Source organism: Nycticebus coucang, chromosome 15 (assembly GCF_027406575.1).
Source record: "Nycticebus coucang isolate mNycCou1 chromosome 15, mNycCou1.pri, whole genome shotgun sequence".
Classification (NCBI taxonomy): domain Eukaryota; kingdom Metazoa; phylum Chordata; class Mammalia; order Primates; family Lorisidae; genus Nycticebus; species Nycticebus coucang.
In genome coordinates, this window is record NC_069794.1 from 50,628,284 (window position 1) to 50,654,824 (window position 26,541).

A 26,541-nucleotide genomic window follows, 5' to 3' on the forward strand; every position below is an offset into this window, starting at 1 on the left:
GCACTGTAGCCTTGAATTCCTGGGCTCAGGCGATCCTCTCACCTTAATCTTCTCCCAAGTAGCTGGTACTATAGGCATGAACTATGGCACCCAGCAAAAGTTTTTAAATGATTATATTAAATAGTATCTTTAATCTCAGTCTAAACTATCTATTCAGAAATTTGAATTTGTTCATATAAATTATCTCTTAAGAAAAAAATCATTTCTATATATTTTTTTCTTAATCACAGATTTATTTATGAAAAATATGGGACTATGACTTAAAAAACCATATAAAATACTTGGTCATTCAATAATTAAAAACAAAACAAAACAAAAATGTAAGCCAGGTATAGTCGTGCATGCCTGTAGTCCGAGCTACTCAAGAGGCTGAGGTAGGAGGCAGGCTTGAACCCAAGAGTTTAAGACCAACCTGGACAACGTCTATAAAAAAATAGACTCCATCTCTTAAAAAAAAGAAGAATACCAAGTAATTATATTCTTGTTAATTTTTACATGTTGACAGACTTTGTCATTAAAACAAATGGCATGGTTCTAGAAATAATAGAACTTACCACTTTATATCATATTTTCTCTAATACTCACTGTTAAGTAGGGCATTATTAGACCCAGTTTACATAAAGATGAAGACAATGAAACTGTTGGTAACCTGCAAATGTCTCTACAGTTCTCAAACTGGCATTCCTTCCATTTATCACAATGTTAAATAAACTTATAGCTGTCACAGCAAGAAAAATCCAGCCTCTATCAACGTATGTTCCTCTAAAAAGCAAACAATACTATCAGACATATTGCTTAATAAATTATACCTCTCAGAGGTGGACCCATAACAGGTTTCTGTTTATTGCTGTTAAGAAGTACATTCAATGCTGCTTCTAAGTTGTTGCCATTATCCATAAGAGCTTGCCTTGAAGCTTCCTTACTGAAGCCCATTTCTGTTATATGCTTCAGAGCCTTCTCGTCAACCTGTAAGAAATAAAGAGAAAAGCTACAACTGATAGTCCATAAATAAAGCAAGACATAAGTTTTTAACTATTCGCTGTCTTTTAACTAAAAATTATAGTTAAAAGATATGAAAGAAAATATCACACTAATAGAACATTCACTTGCTGTATGTTCACACCATAGTCAAAAAAGAATATGAGTGGGGCAGTGCCTTTGGCTCAGTGAGTAGGATGCCAGCCCCATATACCGAGGGTGCGGGTTCAAACTCGGCCCTGGCCAAACTGCAAAACAACAAAAAATAGCCGGGTGTTATGGTGGGCGCCTGTAGTCCCAGCTACTCTGGAGGCTGGGGCAAGAGTAACGCATAAGCCCAGGAGTTGGAGGTTGCTGTGAGCTGTGTGATGCCATGGCACTCTACCAAGGGCGATAAAGTGAGACTCTGTCTCTACGGAAAAAAAAAAAAAAAAGAATATGTGTGATATGTGGTGCTGTACTGAGTACTCTGTGCTCTGAGCACTCTGACTTTAGTACCATTGCAAATGCAAAATAAAACAGAAAATTTTATGATATGTTAGAATAATGCCTTTGAAAATAATATAGATTTTGAAAAGAAAGCTACCGAACAAAACTTTTTCATAGTAAAAGATGGAATATTTTTTATACTTCCCCATCCTAAAAAGGAAGTGTAATTTATATAGCATCTTTCCAAAAATGGAAAGAGTAAATTAAAGCTAACAAAATGGTGTTACTCAATAGTTCTGGGATATTTTTATTCTCCATTGCTTCAGCATTCTATTCTATATTCATTAACAATAGCAGCTATGATGCCTTGGCAGCTTTACTGCAACTAGGAAAGTCTACTTTATAAATGCTGGAACCTAAATCTCCTTGAAAAATCTAGATTGGAATAAATTCAAAAACCACATAAGTAGTATAAACATATCTCATAAAGAAATTTCTTGAACCATAGCCAGCTGGGAAAACAGAACTTTGACTTTTGTAAATCAAGAGTTAACGTGGATAAATGCTTTACGTTAGCCTATGCATGGTATGTATGTTGCAGACACCCATTCTGATGCCGACATAGATGTTGATAAAAGCACAGTATGTATTTCCAAACCCTGTATCACAGAATCCATCTAAACACAGTAGCTACTATCAGTACATCAGAGTTTAGTGAAAACCTACCTACTACCATCCTTGCTGTAGAGATGCTAAAGTAAATGAAAAAAATACCTGGATATCAAAAGTATTATTTATTTCTCTTATTCAAAAACTAATCCAAACATAAAAAAATCAAATGCTATTTGATTATTCCCAAATATTTTCCTCTCCAAACTGTCTTCTAAATAAATATGTAATTAAGAATATTATCACATATATCAAACTTAACCAAAAAGTACTTTAAATGATCCAATCCACTTCTTGGTATAACTTATTTTGCCTTTCTCATTGACCAACTTTGCAATTAACCAAACTCCCAGTCACAGGTACTCTCAAGGCCAACCTCTCTCCAGTCTTTCCAGGGGAGAATCCTTCCTTGACTTTCTTAAGCTTTTCTTTTTTGCTATCAATCCTTGTCATGTAGATGCACCATTCATATGGCCATCTTTTCCATGGGTGTCTTCACATCATCATACCTTTGTGTGTCCATCTTTGTGTCCAAATTACCCTTTTTGATAAGGAGACCAGTCATATTGAATTAGGGCCCATCTTAATGACCTCAGGAAGATTTGTTCAAGTCGTAACTCCCAATACCTCAGACTGTAACCTTATTTGGAAATAACATCCATAAAGATGAGTTAAAAAGAGGTCATATTTTTGTCAGACACAGAATTCTTGGTTGAGTTTTATTTTTTCTTTCACTACTTTGAAGACATCATTCCACTGTCTTATGACCTACACAGTTTCATATGAGAAACTGGCTGTTTATCTCACTGAAGATCTCTTGTACTTGATAAGTCACTTCTCTCTTGATGCTTTCAAGATTTCTGTTGAAACAACATCTTGCATATACTGTAACCTGACCTTAATCTTTTGAGTTTATCTACTTGGAGCTCACTGACCTTCTTGGATTTGCACATTCATGTCTTTCATCAAAGTTGGGAGTTAGGGACCATTCTTTTTTCAAATATTTTTTCTGCCCCATTTTGTCTCTCTACCCACTGGAAATCCAATAACATATACATTGGTACATTTGATGGCATCACTTTAGGTTCTGTTCATTTTCCTTCATTCTTTTGTCTTACTACTATTCAGATGGGTAATTTCAATTGCCCTGTCTTCAAGTCTGCTCATTCTTTCTTCTGTCAAATTAGAAGTCTAATCTCCTGTTGAACCCATCCAGTGAAATTTTTAACTGCAGCTATTTGTGCCTTTTAGCTCCAGAATATCTATTTGATTTCTTTTTATAATTTCTCTTTATTGATATTTCTTACTTGTTCATACATTGTTCTCCCGATTTCCCTTAGTTCTTTGTCAATGATTTTCTTCAGACCTGTGAGCATATTTAAAAATCTCTATATAGGAAGACCAAGGTCTGGGCTTCTTCATGAATGATTTCTATAGGTTTCATTTTTTTCCCGAGAAACAGACAAATCTTCCTGTTTCATTATAAGTACAACTTGTAATTTTTTGTTGGAAACTGGTGGAAAACTGGTGGAATATTGTAATCTGATAACCAGAAATCAGATTCTTAACCCTCCCCAAGGATTGCTGTTGTTACCTGATTAAGTCTACAGTCACCAATATGTCTAGTATCTTTTCCAAACATTTTTTTGCAAGAAATATATTCCTTTTAATGTGCGACCACGTAAGTCTTTGTTCCATTGTCTCTGTGGTCAGCCCAGTGACCTGTGTCTTTCTTCATAGTTCATTACCCTTAGATGCTAGAAGTATCTGACTAGGGTTATAAGTTCTAAAATAGTTGCTTCAAACAATGCTTGCCAACTCAATGTTGCTTTGGTGGAGGAACTGATTCCTACAGCTTTCTACTCCACTATCTTTGTGATGTCATTTTCCTTCATGTTTTTAATCATCACAATTACCCCAATCTGCTAATCATCTTGGTGTTCTTTGTCAAGACATTCCCAGAGAGATATTCTCAATTTATTCAAGTTTAAGAACTTCTTGAGTCAAGGACCATATCTTTTCCAGCTCACTGTATCCATTCTCCACTGCCATTTAAACCCTTCTAAGAAAAACAAAATAAGATGGCCTCTTCAAGAAACAGAGAGGCTGGCCCACAGTTAGAAATCCATTGCCCTTGAATGACTGATTTAAAGTAGGCATACAGCCTAGTCATTTCAGCCATGAGACATGAATGAAAATCTGCTTGAGGTTTCAGAAAGGATTTTCTTCTCTGATGAAGTATACCTATACCCAGAAAAATGCCCCTCTTTTCTTTCCAACCTTTAACTTTTTCTGTGAAGATTTAGCTCATGGAAAATCCTATAATCCTGAGAAAAAAGCCAAGAAATCATGTAAATATCCATAAAAATCTCCAATATTATTATACTGCTGAATTTTTTCAACCTTTGTAAACCATCTACATCTGGACTTCTTGTTGTATGAGATAATAAACCCCAATGATTTAAGCTAGTCTTAAGTATTCTGTACCCCACAGACAAAATCAACCAAAGTCACTTGACTTCTAAAGACAAAGAAAAAAGAATTATTGCCAACTACCTTAGATCTGAGGACACTATAGCATACCAGAAATATATTCCACTCCTCTCATTTATCTTACCCTATTTTGCAATTGAGTCCATAATATATGTGTGCTTGTTTCAATATATTCATCCCAAAGAGCAACAGAAAACAAAACAAAATCACTGTAGAGAAATTTTTAAAAAGATGTAATGAAGGGGAAGAAGGGCAGAAAACTTTTTTTTTGTTTTTATTGTTGGGGATGCATTGAGGGTACAATAAACCAGGTTTACACTTATTACATTTATTAGGTAAAGTCCCTCTTGCAATAGTGTCATGCCCCCAAAAGGTGTGGCACACACCAAGACCCCTGCCTCCCTCTCCCTGCTCTTCCTTTCCCCACCCTTCCAACCATGTTTCTCTCTCTGCTCACCCCTTCCCCCACCCCCACCATGACCTTAATTGTCATTAATAGTCCTCATATCAAAATTGAGTACATAGGATTCATGCTTCTCCATTCTTGTGATGCTTTACTAAGAATAATGTCTTCCACTTCCATCCAGGTTAATACAAAGGATGTAAAGTCTCCATTTTTTTTTTTAATAGCTGAATAGTATTCCATGGTGTACATATACCACAGCTTATTAATCCATTCCCGGGTTGGTGGGCATTTAGGCTGTTTCCACATTTTAGTGATTGTAAATTGAGATGCAATAAACAGTCTAGTGCAAGTGTCCTTATGATAAAAGGATTTTTTTCCTTCCAGGTAGATGCCCAGTAATGAGATTGCAGGATCAAATGGGAGGTCTAGCTTGAGTGCTTTGAGGTTTCTCCATACTTCCTTCCAGAAAGATTGTACCAGTTTGCAGTCCCACCAGCAGTGTAAAAGTGTTCCTTTCTCTCCACAACGACGCCAGCATCTGCAGTTTTGAGATTGTGTGATGTGGGTCATTCTCACTGGGGCTATTTCAGGGAGGTTTCGATTTGCATTTCTCTAATAGATAGGTATGATGAACATTTTTTCATATGTTTGTTAGCCATTCATCTGTCCTCTTTAGAGAAAGTTCTATTCATGTCTCTTGTCCATTGATATATGGGACTGTTGGCTTTTTACATGTGGATTAATTTGAGTTCTCTATAGATCCTAGTTATCAAGCTTTTGTCTGATTGAAAATATGCAAATATCCTTTCCCATTGTGTAGGTTGTCTCTTTGCTTTGGTTGTTGTCTCCTTAGCTGTACAGAAGCTTTTCAGTTTAATGAAGTCCCATTTGTTTATTTTTGTTGTTGTTGCAATTGCCATGGCAGTCTTCTTCATGAAGTCTTTCCCAGGCCAATATCTTCCAGTGTTTTTCCTATGCTTTCTTAGAGAATTTTTGTTGTTTTGTGTCTTCAATTTAAGTCCTTTATCCATCTTGAATCAATTTTTGTGAGTGGGGAAAGGTGTGGGTCCAGTTTCAGTCTTTTACATGTAGACATCCAGTTCTCCCAACACCATTTATTGAATAGAGAGTCTTTCCCCCAAGGTATGTTCTTGTTTGGTTTATCAAAGATTAGGTCATTGTAAGATGTTAGTTTCATTTCCTGGTTTTCTATTCGATTCCAAGTCTCTAGGTCTCTATTTTTGTGCCAGTACCATGCTGTCTTGAGCACTATGGCTTGGTAGTACAGACTAAAATCTAGTATGGTGATGCCCCCAGCTTTATTTTTATTACTAAGAACTGTCTTAGCAAGAGGAGGTTTTTTTCTGGTTCCATACAAAATGCAGAATCAATTTTTCCAAATCTTGAAAGTACCATGTTGGTATTTTAATAGGAATGGCAATGAATAGGTAGATTGCTTTGGGAAATATAGACATTTTAACAATGTTGATTCTTCCCAGCCATGAGCATGGTATGTTCTTCCATTTGTTAATATCCTCTGCTATTTCCTTTCTGGGGATTTCATAGTTTTCTTTATAGAGGTCCTTCACCTCCTTTGTTAGGTATGTTCCTAGGTATTTCATTTTCTTTGAAACTATGGTGAAGGGAGTTGTGTCCTTAATTAGCTTCTCATCTTCACTGTTATTGAAGTATACAAAGGCTACTGACTTGTGGACATTGATTTTACATCCTGAAACATTACTGTATTTTTTGATGACTTCTAGGAGTCTTGTGGTTGAGTCTTTGGGATTCTCTAAGTTCATGTCATCAGCAAAGAGGGAGAGTTTGACCTCCTCTGCTCCCATTTGGATTCCCTTCATTTCCTTGTCCTGCCGAATTGTACTGGCTAGAACTTCCAGCACTATGTTGAATAGTAAAAGCGACAGAGGACAACCGTGTCTGGTTCCAGTTCTAAGAGGAAAAGCTTTCAGTTTTACTCCATTCAGTAATATATTAGCTGTGGGTTTGTCATGGATACCTTCAATCACTTTTAGAAATGTGCCACCTATGTCTATACTCTTCAGTGTTCTAATTACAAAAGGATGCTGGATTTTATCAAATGCTTTTTCTGCATCTATTGAGAGGATCACATGGTCTTTATTTTTGCCTCTGTTAATACAGTAGATAATATTTATGGACTTGGGTATGTTAAACCAAACTTGCATCCCTGGGATGAAACCTACTTGATCATGATGTATGACTTTTTTGATGATAAGCTGTAATCTATTGGCTAAGATTTTGTTGAGAATTTTTGCATCTATATTCATGAGTGAAATTGGTCTGAAATTCTCCTTTTTAGTTGGGTCTTTTTCTGGTTTTGGTATCAGGGTGATGTTTGCTTTGTACAATGTGTTGCGGAAGATTCCTTCCTCCTCAATTTTTTGGAATAATTTCTGCAGTACAGGAATAAGCTCTTCCTTGAAGGTTTGATAGAATTCTGGAGTGAAGCCATCTGGACCAGGGCATTTTTTGGTTGGAAGATTTTTTACTGTTTCTTTAATCTCAGTGCTTAAAATTGGTCTGTTCAGGGGCTCTATTTCTTCCTAAATCTAGGGAGAGGGTGTGATTCTACATATTGATACATTTCCTTCACACTGTCAAATTTCTGGGCATAAGAGCTTCTGGTAGTATTCAGAGATGATCTCTTGTATCTCTATGGGATCTGTTGTTATTTCCCCTTTATCATTTCTGATTGAGGTTACTAGAGATTTTACTTTTCTATTTCTCGTTAGTCTGGCCAATGGTTTATCTATTTTATTTATTTTCTCAAAAAACCAACTCCTTGTTTCATTAATTTTCTGAATGATTCTTTTGTTTTCAATTTCATTGATCTCTGATTTGATTTTGGAGATTTCTTTTCTTCTACTGGGTTTAGGCTAAGTTTTTCTTCTTTTTCTGATTCTGTAAGATGGCTTGTGAGTTTGTTGATGCTCTCTCTTTCTGTTTTTCGAATGTAGGCACCTAAGCGATAAATTTTCCTCTCAAAACTGATTTTGCAGTCTCCCACAGGTTTTGGTAGCTTGTGTCTTCATTGTTGTTATGCTCAAAGAAGTTAATGATTTCCAGTTTTATTTCTTCCTGCACCCATATGTCATTCAACAGAAGGTTGTTTAATTTCCATGCCTTTGTGGGGGAGTCAAACGTTCTTTGTTAGAGTTGAGTTCCACCTTTAGTCCCTTAGCGTCTGAGAAGGTACAAGGTAAAATTTCAATTCTTTGGATTCTGTTGAGGTTTGTTTTGTGTCCTAGGATATGATCAATTTGGGAGAATGTTCCATGGGGTGATGAAAAAAATGTATATTCTTTACCTTTGGGATGAAGTGTTCTATATGCGTCTATCAAACACAGTTGTTCTAGAATCTCATTTAAGTCTCTTATATCTTTGTTTAATTTCTGTTCAGAGGATCTGTCCAGCTCTGTAAGAGGAGTGTTAAAGTTCCCTGTTATAATGGTATTATTAGATATCATATTGCTCAGACTGAGTAAGGTCTGTTTCAAGAATCTGAGAGCATTTAAATTGGGTGCATAAATATTTACAGTTGAAAAATCTTCTTCTTGTATTTTTCCCTTGACCAATATAAAGTGACCATCTTTGTCTTTTTTGACTTTAGTTGCTTTAAATCCACAAGTATCTGAAAATAACATTGCAACTCCTCTTTCCTTCTGAATTCCATTTGCCTGAAAAATTGTCTTCCAACCCTTGACTTGGAGTTTTAATTTGTCTTTTGAAGCCAGGTATGTTTCCTGCAGACAGCAAATGGATGGCTTGTGTTTTTTAATCCAGTCAATCTATGTCTCTTCAGTGGGGAATTCAAGCCATTAACATTTATTGAGATAATTTGTAAGTGTGGTAGTATTCTATTCATCTTATTTTGTGAGAGTCCATTGCTTAGTTTTATCTTTTGCATCAGTGTAGAAGTTAGGTTCTGTCCTTTAATTTCTAAGTTCTTACTTTGCTGCTGATCCATTGTGATGGTCAGTGTGTAGAACAGGTTGAAGTATTTCCTGTAGAGCTGATCTTGTTGTGGCGAATTTCCTCAATATTTATACATAAGTAAATGATTTGATTTCTCTGTCAATTCTAAAGCTTAGCTTAGCAGGATATAGAACTCTGGGCCATTGTGTAGGTTGTCTCTTTGCTTTGGTTGTTGTCTCCTTAGCTGTACAGAAGCTGAGGACATGATCTTATACTTAGCTATCAGTTTTACTCCATTCAGTAAAATATTGGCTGTGGGTTTGTCATAGATAGCTTCAATCAGTTTTAGAAATGTGCCACCCATGCCTATACTCTTCAGTGTTCTAATTAGAAAAGAATGCTGGATTTTATCAAATGCTTTTTCTGCATCTATTGAGAGGATCATGTGATCTTTATTTTTGCCTCTCTTAATATGGCGGATAACGTTTATGGACTTGCATATGTTAAACCAGCCTTGCATCCCTGGAATGAAGCCTACTTGAATATGATGAATGACTTTTTTGATGATAAGCTGTAGTCTATTAGCTAGGATTTCGTTGAGAATTTTTGCATCTATATTCATGAGTGTGATTGGTCTGAAATTCTCCTTTTTGTTTGGGTCTTTTCCTCGTTTTGGTATCAGGGTGATGTTTGCTTCATAGAATGTGTTGCGGAAGATTCCTTCCTCCTCAATTTTTTGGAATAATTTCTGCAGTATAGGAATAAGCTCTTCCTTGAAGGTTTGATAGAATTCTGGTGTGAAGACAACTGGACCAGGGCATTTTTTCGTTGGAAGGTTTTTTATTGTTTCTTTAATCAGTGCTTGAAATTGGTCTGTTCAGGGGCTCTATTTCTTCCTGGCTGAGTCTAGGGAGAGGGTGTGATTCCAAATATTGATCCATTTCCTTCACATTGTCAAATTTCTGGGCGTAGAGTTTCTGGTAGTATTCAGAGATGATCTCTTGTATCTCTGTGGGATCAGTTGTTATTTCTCCTTTATCATTTCTGATTGAGGTTACTAGAGATTTTACTTTTCTATTTCTCGTTAGTCTGGCCAATGGTTTATCTATTTTATTTATTTTTTTAAAAAACCAACCCCTTGATTCATTAATTTTCTGAATGATTCTTTTGTTTTCAATTTCATTGATCTCTGATTTTATTTTAGATATTTCTTTTCTTCTACTGAGTTTAGGCTTAAATTGTTCTTCTTTTTCCAATTCTATAAGATGGCTTGTGAGATTGTTGATGTGCTCTCTTCCTGTTTTTCGAATGTAGGCATCTAAAGGAATAAATTTTCCTCTCAAAACTGATTTTGCTGTATCCCACAGGTTTTGTGTCTTCATTGTTGTTATGCTCAAGGAAGTTAATGATTTCCTGTTTTATTTCTTCCTGCACCCATCTGTTATTCAACAGAGGATTGTTTAATTTCCATGCCTTTGGGTGGGGTCGAGCGTTTTTGTTAGAGTTGAGTTCCACCTTTAGTGCCTTATGGTCTGAGAAGATACAAGGTAAAATTTCAATTCTTTTGATTCTGTTGATATTTGTTTTGTGTCCCACGATATGATCAATTTTGGAGACTGTTCCATGGGGTGATGAGGAGAATGTATATTCTTTATCTTTGGGATGGAGTGTTCTATATGCGTGTATCAAGCACAGTTGTTCGAAGGTCTCATTTAAATCTCTTATATTTTTGTTTAATTTCTGTTTGGAGGATCTGTCCAGCTCTGTAAGAGGAGTGTTAAGGTCCCCTGTTATTATGGTATTATCAGATATCATATTGCTCAGACTGAATAAGGTCTGTTTCAAGAATCTGGGAGCATTTAAATTGGGTGCATAAATATTTAGAATTGAAACGTCTTCTTGTTGTATTTTTCCCTTGACCAATATAAAGTGACCATCTTTGTCTTTTTTGACTTTAGTTGCTTTAAATCCACATGTATCTGAAAATAAGATCACAACTCCTCTTTTCTTCTGAATTCCATTTGCCTGAAAAATTGTCTTCCAAACCTTGACTCAGAGTTTAAATTTGTCTTTTGAAGCCAGGTGTGTTTCTTGCAGACAGCAGATGGATGGCTTGTGTTTTTTAATCCAGTCAGCCAATCTATGTCTCTTCAGTGGGGAATTCAAGCTATTAACATTTATTGAGATAATTAATAAGCGTGGTAGTATTCTATTCTTGTTATTTTGTCAGAGACCATTGCTTAGTTTTGTCTTTTGCATCAGTGTGGAGGTTAGGTTCTGTCCTTTAATATCTGAGGAAGAATTTCTTAAACAGGAGACACAAGCAAAAGCTCTCGACCCCTTGCCTCCCCTGGTGGGCTGGGTGGATGCTCTGGTCCTAGCGGCATCCCCAGCCCTGCAGCCTGCATCGGGTCCCCAGAACCACATCGGCTCTTCGCCCCTGAAAACTATGTTTTTGATGTATGATCTTCTGATAGCTCTTTATGAACCTATGCCAAAGACATTATTCAGACATTAGTAATATAAGTGAAATAAAAGTTTTAAGTAAATTATTTTTCAAAAATCCAAATTTTTCATGAGTTACTGTAATCTGAAACAAAAGTCTTCTTGGAGTTGTTAAATATATCCATAATATACTTAACAAGTATATTATGTGTGATTGTGAGAAAAAAAATTTTAAAAGTCATTGAGACTATTAAAGAAAGAACACATTAACATTGTGGTTGGTTCTTTAGTCTTACCAGTTCTCTATAAACACCTTCATGTTTTGCCTCTGATTTGATTGACTTTTCTTTTGGTAAAACTTCCCTGTATCGGTTACTAGAAGCACTCATATTGAGATTACTTCTAGCACTGCCACCACCTCCTCCAAATGTCTTGGCCTTTAGACAAGAGAAAGATAAAGCAGATGTAAGTTGAATTCAAAAACAATCTTAAAAAGGAAGTTATGACTAAATACATCTAGCAAAACTGAATTAAAAGTTTCTTAATTATGTTATGCATGAAATGAAATGTAAACTTACAAACAGCACAAATATCTAATGGCCATAGTCCCTTTTTATCACAAATCCTGGTCATCCAAAAAAAAAAACTTACTTGATTATAATCTTTAAGTCCCTCCAAGGCAAGTCATCAAAATAAAGTTAGGTGCACCCCCAAATATATATATATATATATATATATGAAAATAAAATAATACAAGCATTATGGAGATTAGTTGCCAAAATTATTTTAGGTTAGAATAGTTGACTTGCCTTGAGAGCTGGATTCTAAATTCAGCTTCCAGGCAAGGTTTAGCAAGGCACTAAACCTAAAAATCAGTTAAAATCATGCCTATAGTCCAGTAATATTCTATAATCTTAGAAATGAGACAAATAATACAAATTTGAATACCAGATTAAAATTCTCATTACTGATTCACTATTTACATTTTAATCATGATCATTTCTTACCAACTACATATAAAAGCTTCAAAGTCTATATTACTTATTTTGTCTGTCTTAATTGAATGACTATATGTGTGATTAAATTTGACAATGTGATTTGATTTTCTTTTTATTTTTTCACAACTAGCATGAAAAGATTAGAACATAAAAATGTTGATTTTGGAAAGATACAAATCTACAACTAATATCACCCCACATTTGTTACTTAGACAATATCAAATTAAACATCTGGTTTATAATATTTTTGTAATTCTAACAGATCTAATAAAAAGGTAAAATGATTTTTATGAGATAATGACCAATATTTTAAAAAGCACTTTTAAGTGATTACAGTAAAAAAAAAATAAAACTGAGAAATTATTTTAAATCAGATGAAAATGTAAAGCAGAACCTGAAAAACAGAAAAACGAACTTACAAGACCACTAATGAATAACATTAATTATCTCTATTAGGTAGGTAGCTGTGATATATTACAATATTTAAATTTAATTGAAATCAAAATTAAAAACCACAAAAACCAAAGACTCATTACTAGATTCAATTTTCAGTTCATGGATTCCAAGCAAAAAATGTTTGAAATGTTCTGATAGTCGTTACTTATATAACTATAAAAAAATGGGTTTATATTAATGTAATATACAATTTCATAGACTGGGAAGCAATGTAGCATAGTTAAGAACATAGGCTTTGGAGCTAGACAAGGCTAGGACCACTTACTAGCTTCTAACCTCAGACAAGTCACCTAATTTCAACATTCCTCCAAGTAAGCCTCAAGTTTTTCATCCTTAAAACAGGAATGAGAAAACCTACCTCACTGGGATATTGTCAGGATTAAATGACAACACTGATATGAAGTGATTATCTTGGTAAGTGATTATCATGGCAAACACTGAATAACAGATGGTACTTACTATTTTATTTAATATACAAGAATATAATTACCTGAAAAGTCTGGAGCCTGACCTGTTCCAAATTAAATATATTAAATATATTTCCAACTAAAAAGTGCAAAAAGTGCTTTTTTACATTGTTAAAATGTCCATACTACCCAAAGCAATCTACAGATTTAATGCAATCCCTATTAAAGCACCACTGCCATACTTTAAAGAGCTTGATAAAATAGTATTTTGTTTTATATGGAATCAGAAAAAGACCTCGAATAGCCAAGACATTACTCAGAAATAAAAACAAATCAGGAAGTATCACATTACAAGACTTCAGGCTATAGTATAAATCTACAGTGATCAAAACAGGATCGCACTGACACAAAAATAGAGAGGTAGATATATGGAATAGAATAGAGAACCAAGAGATGAACCCAGCCACTTATCGTCATTTGATCTTTGATAAGCCTGTCAAAAATACTCAGTGGGGGAAAGACTCCCTATTTAATAAATGGTGCTGGGTGAAGTGGCTGGCAACTTGTATAAGACTGAAATTGGACCCACACCTTTCACCATTAACAAAATTTGATTCTCACTGGATAAAAGATTTAAACTTAAGACATGAAACTATAAAAATACTAGAAGAGAGTGCAGGGAAAATGCTTGAAGAAATTAGCCTGGGAAAATATTTTACAAGGAGGATCCTCCAGGCAATTGAAGCAACACCAAAACTATATTACCGGGATCTGATCAAACTAAAAAGCTTCTGCACAGCCAAGAGCACAGTAAATAAAGCAAACAGACAGCCCTCAGAATGGAAGAAGATATAGAAGGTTATGTTTCCAACAAAGTTCTGATAGCTAGAATCCACACAGAACTCAAACTATCAATAAAAAAAAAAAAAACAAATAACCCCATTTCTTTGTGGAAAAGAGAATTGAACAGAAACTTCTCTGAAGACAGGCACTTGTCCTACAAAGACATGAAAAAACGCTCATCATCTTTAATCATCAGAGAAATGCACATCAAAACCACTTTGAGATACCATCTAACTCCAGCAAGATTAGCCCACATCACAAAATCCCCAAACTATAGATGTTGGCATGGATGTGGAGAGAAGAGAACACTTCTGCAATGACGGTGGGAATGCAAGCTAATATGTTTCTTCTTGAATGAAGTTTGGAGAACACTTAGGGAACTAAAAGTAGACCTGCCATTCAATCCTGCAATTCCTCTACTAGGTATATATCCAGATGACCAAAAAATCATTTTACAACAAAGATATCTGCACCAGAATGTTTACTGCAGCTCAATTCATATTGCCAAGTCAGGGAAGAAGCCCAAATGCCCACTGACCCATGAATGTATTAACAAATTGTGGTATATGTATACCATGGAATACTATGCAGCCATAAAAAAGGATGGAGACTTTACATCTTTTATGTTTACATGGATTGAACTGAAACATAATATTTTTAGTAAAGTATCTCAAGAATGGAAAAAAATATCCAACGTACTCAATATTATTATGAAACCGATATATCATCACCTACACGTTCATATGAATGATAAAACAAAACTAGTCTAAAAAGGAGGAAGGAAGAAGAGTGATAGGGGAGGGAAGGGCAGAGGGGGAGACAGGAGAAGGGAGGGTATTTGGTGGGACTCACCTATTGTGCACAATGCAATGGTACATTTTAAAACTATTCAGTGTAGAGGACAAATGTCTTACCACAACAAATAGGTGTGGTGATGGTTATGTTAATCAGTTTGATGTAAGCATTACACATTGTATATCAAAATATATTTCTTGAATAAGTAATGGAATGATAGAAAAAACAAATAAATATAAATGTAAAATTCTCCTACCACTGCACAAGTCTGTAATTCTTTATCTAAAACTCTTAAAACCTGAAGTGTTTCAGAACTGAGAACTACATAAACAGGAAATAAGTTCAGAAACATAATATGGTATAAATAATGTAGTTTATGTAATGATTCAGTGGATTCTTGAACAAAAGTAAGAAACAGGTTAATATTTGTATAACAAAACTTAACACTATTTCTAGTTAATAGGTTAAGTACGTACTAGGTAATAGCCTTATACCAACTTGGCATAAATGATTATTAATAAAAACCCATATTCAGTTGAGGTCAGATTTTATTGCCAAATGGGTTGGAGTGAGATTCATTTGTCTGCCCCATGAGTTATCTTATTAATGAATATAAATTAGTTAATTAATTAAAGAAAAAACTTACTACCTAGTGATTACCATGTTTTACATTTTTCAAATATGTTCCTTTTCTAGGTATGGAAATCTATCTCAAAATTTCCACTTTGTATATTTTGCTAAGAAAGAAATCTATTTTTCTTTGTTAATTATAGACACCTGACTTTTTTCCTAGTTATGCGATGGTGAATTTTTATTTTCCTTCAAAACTAAACTGAGTTTTCTGTATATGGTATACATAGTCACCACTTTTTATATTAAACAAAATACTTTAAAGTAAAAAACAAACAGGAAAGCATTTGTTAGCTAAGCTTCATTACATGTCCTGAATAATGAAAACTATTTCAATGTCATGAATTAGTTGCTGTACAGACATGTAATATTTCTTATTACAGTCCACAAATCAGAAATATAGAAATAAATACAGAAACAAATAAGCAAGAAATTCAAAACAATTAAAAGGAAAACTGTAGCTATCAATATTAAACGAGGGAAGAGCCGTCATTTAAGGACATCAGTCTGGACAAAGATTTTTTGGATAAGATCTCAAAAGCACAGGCAACAAAAATAAAAACAAACAAATAGAATTACTAAAAACTAAAAAGGTTCAACACAGCAAAGAAAAGAAATAAGAAGAGTAAAAAGACAACCTACAGAATAGGAGAAAATATCTGCAAACTATCCACCTGACACGGGACTAATATCCAGAATATATATGAAACTCAACAACCAAAAAAAAAAATCCAATTAAAAAATATCCAAGTATCTGAACAGACATTTCCCAAAAGAAGACATAGAAATGGCCAAAAGTTACATGAAAAAATGCTCACTTCATCGAAACCACAATGAGATACCATCTCACCCCAGTTAATCAAAAAGACCAAAAAAATAAAAAAGTACTGCTGAGAATACAGAGAAAAGGGACCTCTTACACTGCTGGTGGGAACGTAAATTAAAACAGGCATTATATAAACCAGTATAGATTTCCTGAAAAACTAGAAATGCCATATAGCTTCAGCAACCTCAATGCTGGGTATATACTTCCTTCCAAAGGAAAGGAAGTCATATGTCAATGAGATATCTGCACTTCCATGTTTACTGCTTCGTTGTTCACAACAGCCAAATTACAGTGTCCATCAACAGATGAATGGATGCACCGTCATTTCTCAGTATCCATAGGGAAGTCATTCCAGAATCCCCCTCAGAAACCAAAATCCACGAATGCTCAAGTCCCTTATATAAAAATCTTGCAGTATGTGCATATAACCTATGCACATCCTCCTGTACACTTTAAATTATCTCTAGATTACTTATAATTATTACAAAAAATACCCAATACAATGTAAACATTATGTAAATAGCCATCATACTGTGTTAGTTAGGGAATAATGACAAGGAAGAAAAGTCTGTATTGAATACAGACACAACTATCCTTTTTTTCTTTTTGAGACAGAGTCTCACTATGTCACCCTCTGTAGAGTGCTATACCATCACAGCTCATAGCAACCTCAAACTCTTGGGCTTAAGCAATTCTCTTGCTTCAGCCTCCCAATAGCTGGGACTACAAGCACCTGCCACAAGACCCCCCCGTTTTTTTGTTATTGTTGCCGTTGTTTAGCAGGCTGTGGCCAGGTTCAAACCCACCAGCCCCTGTGCATGTGGCCAGCACCCTAACCACTGAGCTATGAGCGCCAAGCCCTAGCCTTTTCTTTTTTCCAAATATTTTTGATCTGCAGGTTTGCTGAATCTACAAATGTAGAATCCACAGATAAAGAAAGCCAACTGTATATACACAGTGGAATATTATTCAACCATAAAAAAGAATGAATGAAATCTTGTCATCTGAGGCAACATGGATAAACCTAGAGTACATTATGTTAAGTGAAACAAACCACGAACCAAAAGACAAATACCACATGATGTCACTCATATGTGGGAGCTAAAAAGGTTGATTTCATAGAAATAAACAGTAAAATAGTCAGTAAAATAATGGTTACTAGAGGGCGGAAAAGGTAAAGGGGAGGAGAGATAGAGAGAGGCTGGTCAATGGGTTCAAAATTATTTAGACAAGAAGAGTAAGTTCTAGTGTTTTATAACACAATAGGGTATAAATTTATAAATTTATATATATATATTTATAAATTTATTATATATTTCAAAAGAGCTAGAAAAGAGAATTTTCAATGTACTTAATACAAGGAAATGCTAAATGTTTATGGTGATGGATATGAAAATTATTCTGACTTTCATTACACATTGTATACATGTATTAATATCACATCACACCATAAATGTATACATTTGTCAATTTTTAAAAAGGAGTGTTTGTGTGTGTAAATACATATACAATCCAAAGATAAAATTTTTGCTGTATATTAAATATAATTAAGAATAAAACTGACAAAAATGTTAAGACCAACCCACTAATTTATCCTCTTATTTTTACTCATTCCTCTGAAGTTGCTTGTATACGAAAAATTTATCTAGAAAAAGTTACAACTAGCCTAACTACTAACAGAAAGTGCTCTACCACAATAAAAAAATATTGTGTTCAATTGTTACATCCTTAAGAAAAAAAGGAAGAAAGAGGAAAAGGAGGTTAATTTGCTAGCCAGAGTAACTTACTGGAACTGCCATGGAAATTTGGGAAAAGTACATTAAGAACAAAATATGTTAAGTTCAAGTCCGCATAAAGTAGTAGGGCATTTTCTACTTACAGAATATGCAAGAAGGACAACATCAAGGATTTGTTGAATTAGTTAGCTTATGTGAAAAGACAATGGTTACCACAGTGATCTAAACAGAACATAATGATAAGAAATCAGAGAATTTTGTCATGATTTAATTTCTTACTTCTTTGCTCTTGGCAACTTCTGCAATAGCAGCAGTCCTTTGCTTTTCAAATTCATCATTATCATTTGTAGCTTTGACAGGCATTGTAACTTGCAATGTTTTTCTCCGATCAAGTTCTCTACTATCCACTTGGACATGAGATACACACTTCTGATAAAAGAAATAAAAATAAGTTAATTCAGTAGTTCCATAAAAGATTCTACTTTTCATTAGAAAGTAGTATTTCTTTCAAGGAAATGTTTATATCCATTACAATTTGAAAGCCCATAGAAATATAATTTTATTCCACATATTCAAAAATAAAAGTTGAAAACAAAATAAGGTGACTTTTAAATAAATGTAACTAGTAAATAAAATTAAAAGCTATACAAATATGTAGCTATCTAAAAGACAACACACTTTTAAAATATACATTAGACTAAGAGATCCAAGTGTCATTTTACGGTAGTAACTTAAAATAATTTTAGATTTCGACTAGTCTAAACTAATGCACAACAGGAAGTACATTCAGTTTTATAATTAACAGGTTAATTTCTACATTATGCCATAATGTCAATATGCAAATTGAGTAGTACAGTTATTTTTACCTATAAAAAGATCTCTTTGTACTTACATGAACCACAGGCTAAAAACATACCCTCTACCCTCTCAGGCTACAAAATTTTTCGATTTTTGTTTCATAAAATAAATTTGAAAAGGCAACACTGCCCAAAACTAAGCCCTAAATTGTGGTCTCCATTCCAATCCTACCAGTAAAAATTATATAAAATCAACATTTTCTCAACTCATTAATAAAAATGAGGAAGAGATTTTTCTTAAATAAGTGTATTACATATAGTATACTTTCATCCATATAAATGTATCGTATTGATACCACACACAGGCAGCATTATCTATCTTTAAACCATGTACAAGGCTATGACATGCTGCATAAGAATTTTTCAAAATGAACTTTATAAACAAATAATTATTATTGAAACTATACCTTTCATTATACTTCCTAACTCAAAAAAGCAATACAATGCACTTCAAATTCTTGAGAATATTGGATCATAAGTGTCTCTGGGGAAAAAACAAACTCTTGACTTTATGTCTTAAGCAATTTATTAATAAAAGAGAAATATTATCTCCAAAATGTTAAAAGGAAAGTAAATTTTCACAAATATTTATTATTTTCAAGCGTGTTGTTAGAATATTTGCACTGTTTTCCTTGTACTGGTTTTTTTATCACATTGGGAGAATGACAATCATGATCATGAAACACTCTATAGGACTTCACACCTCCTTTTATCTTGACTGTCCCTTGTTCCAAAACAAAATAAAAAATCAACATTTTAAAAAATGCTTTCAAAAAAGGCATAAAGCAAAAATGACTTCAATTTTGAGCAGACATTACAAAAAAGTTTTTTTTATCTGTCTTTATATATTCATTTTTTTATTAAATCATAGCTGTGAACATTAATGCAATCATGGGGTACAATGTGCTGGTTTTATATACAATTTGAAATATTTTCATCAAACTGGTTAACATAGCCTTCCTGGCATTTTCTTAGTTATTGTGTTAAGACATTTATATTCTACATTTAGTAAGTTTCATATGTACCCTTGTAAGATGCACCGTAGGTGTGATCCCACCAATTACCCTCCAAAAAAGTTTTTGAAGAGGATGCTAGTCAACTGATCCTACCTACCCATTTATATTCTTATAAATTAGATACTGTTTTTAACGAAAATATTTAAAAATACACACACATACACAAAACAATAAACCTTGTTATCAAAATGTAGACCTGTTTTCTATGTGGTTTTGGTTTTTTCGGGGGTTTTTTTGTTTGTTTTTTTGAGACAAGGTCTTACTCCATTGGCTGGGATAGAGTGCTGTGTTATCATCATAGCTCACTACAACCTCAAACTCCTGAGCTCAAGAGATCCTAATGTGCGTGTCAGCAAGTCTGACTAAATTTTGTATTTTTTGTAGTGGCAGGGTCTCACTATGTTGCCCAGGCTGGTTTCAAAATCCTGGCCTCAAGTGATCTTTCCATCTTGGCCTCCCAAAGTGCTAGGATTACAGGTGTGAGCCACTGCACCCAGCCTGTTTCCTACCTGTTATCAGTCCCCAACTCACTGACACTCTTAGCCAGCATTCTTGAAGAAAATTAAAGAGCAAATACAAGGTGGATTACCAGTAGCTGAACTCTGGGGCCATCATCACGTGAAGACAAGTTGCCATGGCGATTTTTCTTAGAATTGCCAGAGGGAATAAAGTAAGCAAAGGCTAGAAAACATTGTTACAAATGCAATTTAATATTGACAACAGCCAGGAAGACACAAGAGATATTAGCCGGCTAAGGAGCTACCACGAAGTTGCACTTTGTAGCAAGGGAAATTGAAAAATAAGGAGTAGACAGAAGATGTTTAGTTTATGTAGAAGAAATGTCAGCACTGTTTGACTGAATAGGAAAACATCAACTAGAAATAAAATTAATACCTATCCCTGAGTGCAATGGATATTTAAAATGATGCTGAAGAACAGAATCTTGAAAGGAACAGGAGAAAAGCAGGCTCTCCTAAAGTAAAATGATGCCCTTCTCTGCCTCTTGTGTTCTCACCTTTCCCTCCCCTTTATATTTTAAATGGGCAAAATGAGGAATTATGGCATATCTGTCTTCTTACTTTTTGAATTTCCCTTAAAAAAATAAAACACCATAGGCCCAATGCGTTGGCTCGTGCCTGTAATCCTAGCACTCTGGGAGGCCAAGGCCAGTGGATTGCCTGAGCTCATGGATTCAAGACCAGCTTGAGCCAGAGGGAGACCCTGTCTCTAAAAATAAGACAGGCATTGTGGTGGGCTCCTGTAGTCCCAGCTACTTGGGAGGCTGAGGGGAGAGAATCGCTTAAGCCCAGGAGTTTGAGGTTGCTATGAGCTATGACGCCACCATACTCTACAGAGGACTCTGTCTCAAAATGAGTAAATAAATAAATAAAACCTTCGCCCACCCTATGTTTAAGTTTTAAATTACTTTCAGATATGGCTCTTAATTGCTTCAACTTTGGGTTAACAGCGTTAGAGAACATCAACAATTTAATTACAGAAAAGGAAAAATACACAAAATTATTAACTTCTTTGAACTTATTTCCATATAACTCCATGACTTCTGAATAAATAGTTCAGCATAAAACAAAACACGGCTTGGATACAAATGAAAACTACTTTTTTCTAATTTAAACTTATCTGCCAACATGAAAGTCATTACCTGTCCAAAAGGCACAAAAGGAGGTGGTCCACCTTCGGTTCCAATATTGCTTCTATTATGTTTTGATAAGCTCTGTGAAAAAAATTCAGTCATAAAACAAAAATTATACATAAAAAATATACATATATTTCAACATTTATAATGTAACAGGAATCTCTTTAAATAGATTCTTGTCAGAAACAGGAGGGAACTATCAAAATTATTTTATTTCTAATTTCAACATTTTATTTTCTAATTTCAAACTATCTAAATTATTTTATTTCTAATTTCAATAATTGTGCAAAGGCTCTACCCTCATCTTCCCTTACCAAAACACACATTCACTCAGAATTTTCAGAAATACTTATCAAGTAAGCAGCCCTCTTTAAGTACCAAATTTAAAGATAACAAGCTTTGGAAATAAAAGCATCATTTCAAAGCATATTAAAACTATAACGTAAGGGTGGCACCTGTGGCTCAAAGGAGTAGGGCGCCAGCCCCATATGCCGGAGGTGGTGGGTTCAAGCCCAGCCTCAGCCAAAAACTGCAAAAAGAACAACAACAACAACAAAAAAAAAAACACCTATAACTTAATAGACAAATATTACCTGGAAAACATCATCAAAATGAAGATTTTAGAAATAAAATTTATTAGCAAACAACATACTAAAAAGGTGATTTCTAATTATTTAAAGAGATCAGGTTGTTATAGTTTATCAAATGGAAGTTCTTTCAATTACAGTAAAATGTTCTTAATAATGTTTTTTATATTTTACAAGACAATTCATATACTGAAGTAATTCAACCGATTTTTTTAATACAAATAAGCTTCCAAACTCTACTAATTTTAGTTTTTCTTTTGTCCTGAACTCTCATAGTTAGAATTAGAGAGATTAACAATGTGTTTTGAAAAGGGAAAGAAAACATCCTCCTAGCAAAAGCAATTTTTCACCTTTTAAAATGTCCATAAGGAGTGTTCAAGACTTCTTTCAGTTATCTATTCCTCTTATTTATACATCTGTTAAGCACTTGGTTCACAGATCGTCTTCATGTTAAACTTTTTAATGCCTTTTTAATAATTATCGCTATATGGACCATTAAGATAAAAATATGATGTAAAATAGACAAAAAAGTTTTAAAAAATCACCACATGCATTTTCAAGGATATTCCAGAGTTTCTGAATTATGTAAACAATACTATACATTTTATGTAAGTTTTTTGAAGTATAATAAGACTAATGATGACTATAGTAATCAGTTTACTGAGCAAAGAATAATTTAAACTGTATATGAATGCTACTTTCTTTTACAACCTATATTTCAAATACTAACCTAATTTTAAAGACAATAATAAATGCATAAAATTATTCAGAGGCCCTTTCCTCAGTTTTGATTTAGATATAAAAAAGACTATTCGAACAGTTATAAATCATTTCAATTTGTACAATAATTTTCTTTAAAAGTTCGTATCAGTTGCCAAAAATACCATCTCTCTTATATAATTAAAACCATTTTGTAAGATTTTTACCACTTCCCCTAATAAAGGTACAAGAGCCTGATGTAATAGCCCTCTAAAAACAATTAGCAATCTACACAATAAGTAAGAAATAACTATTTTATAACACAGAACTATTATCCCTTAGAGAAGGGGGGGTGGGAAACAGTGAGCTCTGGCTTTCTGCTGGGAGGCATGATGCAGACAGAGATCACGGAGAACATCAATCTCATAGCTCAAACAAACTTGAAGGCACTGGAAGTTGTGGGGCTGAGTTTCAGAAAGAGAAATCTACATAGAAGAAAAGTCAGAAACCTGCATAAGAGTTCCCTTGAGTCACTGCTGAGCAAAATCCAACTGAGAGTTTTAAGCTGAACAATTCCCAGGGCACACAAAGGGTAAAGAAACAATCCTTCCCTGACCACTCAGACTGGAGTCTCTGGTGATCAACCAGACCAGTTGAGTGGAAACCCAGAGGACTAAAAAGTATTTGGAGCAAAGGCTAGTCTAGATGCTCCTTTCAAAGCTTGAATACACGTCTCTATGGGGTCAAACTCATCAAAAGTAAATTTACTGTGCACCAAAGCTAGGTCCTATAACAACATTCAGACTCTCAATAATCAACTACATCACAATGCCCAGCACCTAAGCAAAACTACAAGGCACACCCAAAAAGGCAAATGTGATCTGCAACCATCCAGAAACTTAGTCAATAGAAATAGAGCCACAGATGAGAAATATGACAGAACAAGCAAACAGTATGTTACAAATCTACTAAAACTATGTTTCAGTATTTTAAAAATCAAATAAAACTTGTAGATAAGAAAAAACTATCAGAAATGAAAATTTCATCGAATAGGGTTATGAACAAGTTAGACATTACAGAACAACAAATTAGTGACTATACAGGTATACTATAGAATCTACCCAAATGAGGCCAAAGGAAAAAGCTCGGGGAAAAAATGAAAGATCTTTAGTGACTTGTGGGAAAATTACAAGCAGTCAAATGTATGTATAACTGAAGGCACAAAAGAATAGGATTAGAGAGAAGGAGAAAAAAATATTTGAAGAAAAAATGGCCAAATATTTTCCAAACATGATGGCAATAATAACACATAGATATTAAAAGTTTGGGGAACATGAAATAGAGTGAACACATACAAACCATACCAAGGTATATCATAATCAACCAAATTTTTAAAAAACAATAATAAAAAAGTTTAAAAATAGAGAAAGAAAAAATACATTACATAAAGATTAGCAGAGACTACGAACAGTATATCAGCAAGTTGGCAATAAAATGACATTCTTAAAATGCTTGAAGAAATTGCTAAAGACCTTTCAATGTAGAATCATACATTCAGAGAAGACATCCTTAAAAAGTAAAAGAAAAAGGAAAATAAATTCAGATATACCAAACTAAAAGACTTTAACAACAGATCTGAACAAAAAGACACAAAACAGAAACGTCATCATCATAAAATTAAAAAAAAAAAAGAATGCCAGAAACAGAAAACATGTGGGTGGAAGAAGAAAAATGTCCTTTTAAATGTTTTCATTTCTATAAAAATTTCCTGACTATTTAGGGCAGTGGTCCTCAAGCTTCCTAATGCTGTGACCCTTTAATACGAACATTCCTCATGTTGTGGTGACCCCCAACCACAAAATTATTTTTGTAAGTAGCAAATAATTTTATGGCTGGGGGTCACCACAAATGAGGAACTGTATTAAAGGGTCACTGCATTAGGAAAGTTGAAAACCCCTGATTGAGGGGAAAAAATAAAAACAATGTGTTATGGGCCTTATAACACATGCAATGTCTATGGAAAAACCAGCATAAAAGACAAAATTGGGGACATGAAAGCATATAATTGTATGAGTCTTACAGTATGTATAAAGTGAAATACTATTGAAAGTATAAAGAAATAAGTTAAACATACATATTTTAAACCCCAGAGCAACCATTTAAAAACAAAAAACACAGACATATAGCTGATAAGTCAATAATACACACACAACAGAATCTCTAAAATAAACAAGCAATTCATTTAAAGGGAAGTGCTATGGTTTCAATGCTCCTTCCAAAATTTATGTTGAAATTTAACCGCCATTGTAAGTGTTGAGAAGTGGGATTTTTAAGAGGTGATTAAGTTAGGAATGGATTAATGCCATTATCCCAGGAAATTAGTTAGCTATCTTGAGAATGGGATCCTGAAAAACAGCATGAAATTCATCTTTATATTCTCACCGCCTTGTATGCTCAGTTGCCCTGATGCCATGTAATGGTGCATCAAGAAAGCCCTCGTCTGATGCTAGAGGCTTTCCACTCTCCCAAACTGTTAGAAATAAATTTCTTTTCTTTATAAAATTATTACCCAGTCTGTGGTATTGTTATGACAACATAAAATAGACTAAAACAGGCAGCATAAATCAAAAAACCAAAACAAATCAACAAAGAAAAGAAACAGCAAGGTTATAGACAAACCTTTCCATATTGAGTTATATTGAAAGTAAGTGGTTTCATGGAATAGAAACTTCATATCCATTAAACAATAAGTCCCCTATTTCCAGCTCTGCCCAGCCCCTGGCAGCCACCACTCCACTTCTCTGTGATTTTTATTACTCTAAGTACCACATATAAGTGGTATCACAGAGTAGTTATCTTTTAATGACTGGCTTATTTCAGTTAGCATGTCCTCTGTTGCTACAACTACAAACATGGGTGTACAAATATTTCTATGGGCCCTGCTTTTAGTTCTTTTGGATTTATACTGAAAAAATGAATTGCTGAATCATATGATAATTCTATTTTGAATTTTTAAGAAACCGCCATACTGTTTTCTGTAACAGCTATACTACTTTATATTCTCACCAACAGTGTACAAGGGTTCCAATTTTTTTCACATCCACACAACATTTATTATTTTCTGGTTTTCTTGATAGTAGCCATCTAATGGCTGTGAAATGGTATCCCACTGTTGCTTTAATTTGCACTCCTCTAATTATTGGCAATGTTAAGCATCTGTGAATGTGTCTAATACTATTGAACCATACACTTGAAAATGGCTAAAATGGTTAATTTTATGTATGTGTATTTTACCACAATTTTTGTAAAAATTGAAAAAAAAGTAGATATGTACCCACAATGAAAAACTAGCTATCTGAATCTCATAACATATAAAAGGCCTTATAGACCATGACCAAGTGCTATCTACTTCCTAAAAACAAGGAGAGGGCAACATATGAAAATCAATCAATGTAATGAGAGGAAAGAAACCATGATTAACTCACTTGATAGAGACAATTTTGACAAAATTTAACACACATCATAATAAAAACACTCAATAAACTAGGAATAGAAAGCAACCACTCAACATAATAAAGGTCATGTGGGAAAAATCTACAATTAACATATTCAATGGTAAAAACATGAAGGCTTTTACTTTAAGATCAAGAATAAGATGAGACA

At 34.0% G+C, this 26,541-nt stretch overlaps 1 protein-coding gene across 9 annotated transcripts in view; it reads right to left on the bottom strand.

The window, feature by feature from the left end:
* The window catches only part of TDRD3 (tudor domain containing 3), a 185,190-nt gene that overhangs the window by 66,826 nt on the left and 91,823 nt on the right, over positions 1-26,541 (bottom strand). For 6 of the 9 annotated variants that reach the window (XM_053563595.1, XM_053563596.1, XM_053563594.1 and 3 more), the window contains 4 exons: positions 21,599-21,670; positions 18,345-18,494; positions 11,671-11,811; positions 810-966 (listed from right to left, as the gene is read on the bottom strand). In XM_053563595.1, the coding sequence (XP_053419570.1) occupies positions 810-966; positions 11,671-11,811; positions 18,345-18,494; positions 21,599-21,670 (520 nt within the window). Of the gene's footprint in view, positions 1-809; positions 967-11,670; positions 11,812-18,344; positions 18,495-21,598; positions 21,671-22,529; positions 22,646-26,541 lie in introns of those variants that run through there. The other 3 variants (XM_053563601.1, XM_053563598.1, XM_053563592.1) reach the window with 3 other exon arrangements.